The following is a 2697-nucleotide window of genomic DNA, read 5'->3' on the forward strand; positions in this document are numbered from 1 at the left end:
TGATGGTGGAAAAATACACCGAAACGTATTTTAATTGATAAATAGAGACAATAAATGACTGAAACCCACGAATAAATTTTGATTTGGAATTTAAACATAATGTTTTCACGATAAATATGGTACCTTTGAGCAAGACTCTCTAGGCAGGAGAGTCTCAAAGATGCTCCTGTTCCTGTTGTGCGCGTCAATATCCACGTAGACGACGCTCCAGGAGGCCCCCTTTTCCCCAAACAAATTGCAGCCGTTTATCGCTTCAAGGGCCGCCTTGGCCATACCTGAAACCCCGCTGATTGAAGATGGAGCTAACCATCAGCTAACTTTTCTTCACCTATGGAGCTGGCATGAATTTCGGGGTTTCCGTCGTTGTACTTCGAGCCCCTTTCCCACATGCCAAAGTCCGGCGTTCTATAGGCTCTCTCCACGTAGTAGACGAGGTTTTGAACGAAAGCCACCTCAGCCTGTGTATAGACGATTTGAAGCCCCGAGGAAAGCATCTGCACCAAAAACAGCAAGTATATGGAAATGACATCGATCTGAAGATGATTGTATTCATCATCTGAGTAGACCTGGTGCCCAGTGGTCAGGTGGAACTTCACATGAAGGGCATGAGCAGCGCATTGGTTTTTCTTGAACAATTCCACCCGGGCCGCCTGCTTCATCCAGCATTCTGTTAAAGGACGCATGGTTTCAGTTCAATTTCAACCGTTCCTCAGCACCCTACCTAAGATGCCTCTCATGCACTTTACTGTGGACTGTCCCAGCTCATAGGACTTGCCCCTATCGTCGTCTATTCGCCTATAAGCCTGATACAGGCCCCAAATGGCCGCAGCACAGTACACGCTCTCCCGCACGCTTCCGATTTCCGTATCAGTCGATAGCACGGGAAATAGGCCCGTGATGGGGCTCTGGAAGTGCAGCAATTGCCTTTTGACTGAAACGCAACAAAACGCTGATAAATCCGCATTTTTCCTGCAGGGGGCCGAAGTACCGATTCCATAGTAGACGTCCAATTGTCGCACCGTTTCCTCGTAATTCACAGTCTTGATAAACTGATCGAAATTGATATCGTCTAGCACAGTACTTTGAGCGCCCATTCTGAAACGGCCCCTAATTAATCAGTGCGGACTTTACCAGCGTCTGAGAGGGTTTACTTGGCTTTCCCCATAGCGCAAGAAGAGGCAGGCCTTTGATAAGTCGCTTAATTACTATTAATAGTTTTTGGTTTTTGGGAAAGTTTCAAAGTCGCGTCAAGGACTTTTTGGTTAGTTTCAACAGGTTTGAAGGTTGTTTTGGTTAGTTTGGGTTAGTTTCTGGTATCAGTGACGTCCACTGAAGCCAATCAAGGTGCTAGAGGCAAATGTTTTGGATAACGCTTTGAAAAAATCTGCACGGAGCCCTAAACGAACAATCTTGTGTCCGATCAGGGCGGATGGTTTATTAAAAATTCAACTTTTTTTTGTTTAATTTTTCGAAATAATGTCGACATAGTGACGTTTGACTCTTGAACTTGATGGCTTTTGTGAGGTTGGATCACAGTTTAAAAACACGTCAACTATTCAGTCTGTTATCTGGAAAACCTTAGAACAAGACTTGGAAAGACGTGGAAAAGCTAGAAGGGGGCAGAATGAAGAATCCGGCATCCGAAGTACTGAGCGTCTTAATTCTGCAGTTTTTCCTGGTCTTTGGAGGTAGGTTCCCTTATTGCTGCCCCCCATTTCAAGCATAAATTGATCCAAACGTTTCCAGAGGCAAGACAGCAGTTTGTTACATGTGGCTCAGTGATCAAGCTGCTGAACACCGACTACAAAGTGCGGTTGCACTCGCACGATGTGAAATACGGGACTGGCAGCGGGCAGCAATCGGTAACAGCGACTGAGCTGCAAGAGGACATCAACAGCCACTGGCTGCTGAAAGAGGCTGTAGGAAAAGTGTGCCTGCGAGGGGACCCCATAGCCTGCGACTCTACCATTAGGCATGTAAAGCCCAGGCCTTAGTTATAGTCTTATCTAATTAATGGGCCTTTCCCTGCTTAGACTGGAGCATGTGAAAACCAAGATGAACCTGCACTCACACCTGTTTAGCAGCCCCCTGAGTGGAAACCAGGAGATTAGCGCCTATGGAGACGCCAAGGGTGAAGGTGATTCTGGAGATAACTGGACGGTGATTTGCACAGGTACTGCCCCCACTAATCAAACCTCCATTCGGCTAACGCCAGACTTTTCCATTAGGGGACGCATGGAGAAGGGACGACAGCGTTATGTTAAAACACGTAGACACTCAAGTGTACCTTGGAGTATCGGGCCGAACCTTCGGCAGGCCGATTAATGGCCAAATGGAAGTGGTCGGGCTCAAATCCTCCACAGGCGCTGTCCATTGGCAGAGCATGGAAGGCGTGTATTTGCACGCCCCGGATATACAGCACGATTCCCATATACACACTGAACTTTAAGAGTGAGTTCTAAATGTTTACTGGCGATTTTTCCTTCAGTTTTACCAAAATCTGTGTAAGTGTACAAGTGCGTGAATGAATTGTGAGAATATTTTCTTGTTGCTGTTGCAAGTGCGTGGCTGAAGTAGATTATTTCTAGGATTCGAAATCCTGTTTGTCAAGAGGTTGGATACTCCAACTACGCACTGCTAGCTAAACGTTTCAAGAAAGTTTAGCTCAATTTAATATTTATTTGGTTGCGTCTTCAT

At 46.1% G+C, this 2697-nt stretch overlaps 2 protein-coding genes across 4 annotated transcripts in view; one reads left to right on the plus strand and one right to left on the minus strand.

The window, feature by feature from the left end:
• The window catches only part of LOC109534233 (probable phosphorylase b kinase regulatory subunit beta), a 10332-nt gene extending 9036 nt beyond the window's left edge, over positions 1-1296 (minus strand). For 2 of the 3 annotated variants that reach the window (XM_019899817.2, XM_019899815.2), the window contains exons 1-5: positions 1152-1296; positions 989-1107; positions 722-931; positions 329-667; positions 124-275 (exon numbers count right to left, since the gene is read on the minus strand). In XM_019899817.2, coding sequence (XP_019755376.2) covers positions 124-275; positions 329-667; positions 722-931; positions 989-1107; positions 1152-1165 — 834 coding nt within the window. In that variant the 5' untranslated portion in view covers positions 1166-1296. The remainder of the gene's footprint in view (positions 1-123; positions 276-328; positions 668-721; positions 932-988; positions 1108-1151) is intronic. The other variant, XM_019899816.2, reaches the window with a different exon arrangement.
• Positions 1297-1485: 189 nt separating this feature from the next.
• On the plus strand, positions 1486-2680 carry LOC109534235 (stromal cell-derived factor 2). Its single transcript, XM_019899819.2, has 4 exons — positions 1486-1688; positions 1747-1972; positions 2034-2173; positions 2229-2680. The coding sequence occupies exons 1-4, from the start codon at positions 1625-1627 to the stop codon at positions 2447-2449; spliced, it is 651 nt and encodes a 216-aa protein (XP_019755378.1). The 5' UTR covers positions 1486-1624; the 3' UTR covers positions 2450-2680.
• Positions 2681-2697: the final 17 nt, after the last annotated feature.

This window comes from Dendroctonus ponderosae, unplaced genomic scaffold (assembly GCF_020466585.1).
Source record: "Dendroctonus ponderosae isolate FM_Combo_2020 unplaced genomic scaffold, Dpon_F_20191213v2 Dpon_F_20191213_11, whole genome shotgun sequence".
In the NCBI taxonomy this organism is placed as follows: Eukaryota; Metazoa; Arthropoda; class Insecta; order Coleoptera; family Curculionidae; genus Dendroctonus; species Dendroctonus ponderosae.

Excerpts from the sequence above, each read along its gene's own strand:
- LOC109534235 (XM_019899819.2), top strand. The coding sequence starts at position 1,625 with ATGAAGAATCCGGCATCCGAAGTACTGAGCGTCTTAATTCTGCAGTTT. Across the intron at positions 1,973-2,033 it reads GCCTGCGACTCTACCATTAG|ACTGGAGCATGTGAAAACCA; the intron begins GCATGTAAAGCC and ends TTCCCTGCTTAG. Across the intron at positions 2,174-2,228 it reads CTGGACGGTGATTTGCACAG|GGGACGCATGGAGAAGGGAC; the intron begins GTACTGCCCCCA and ends CTTTTCCATTAG.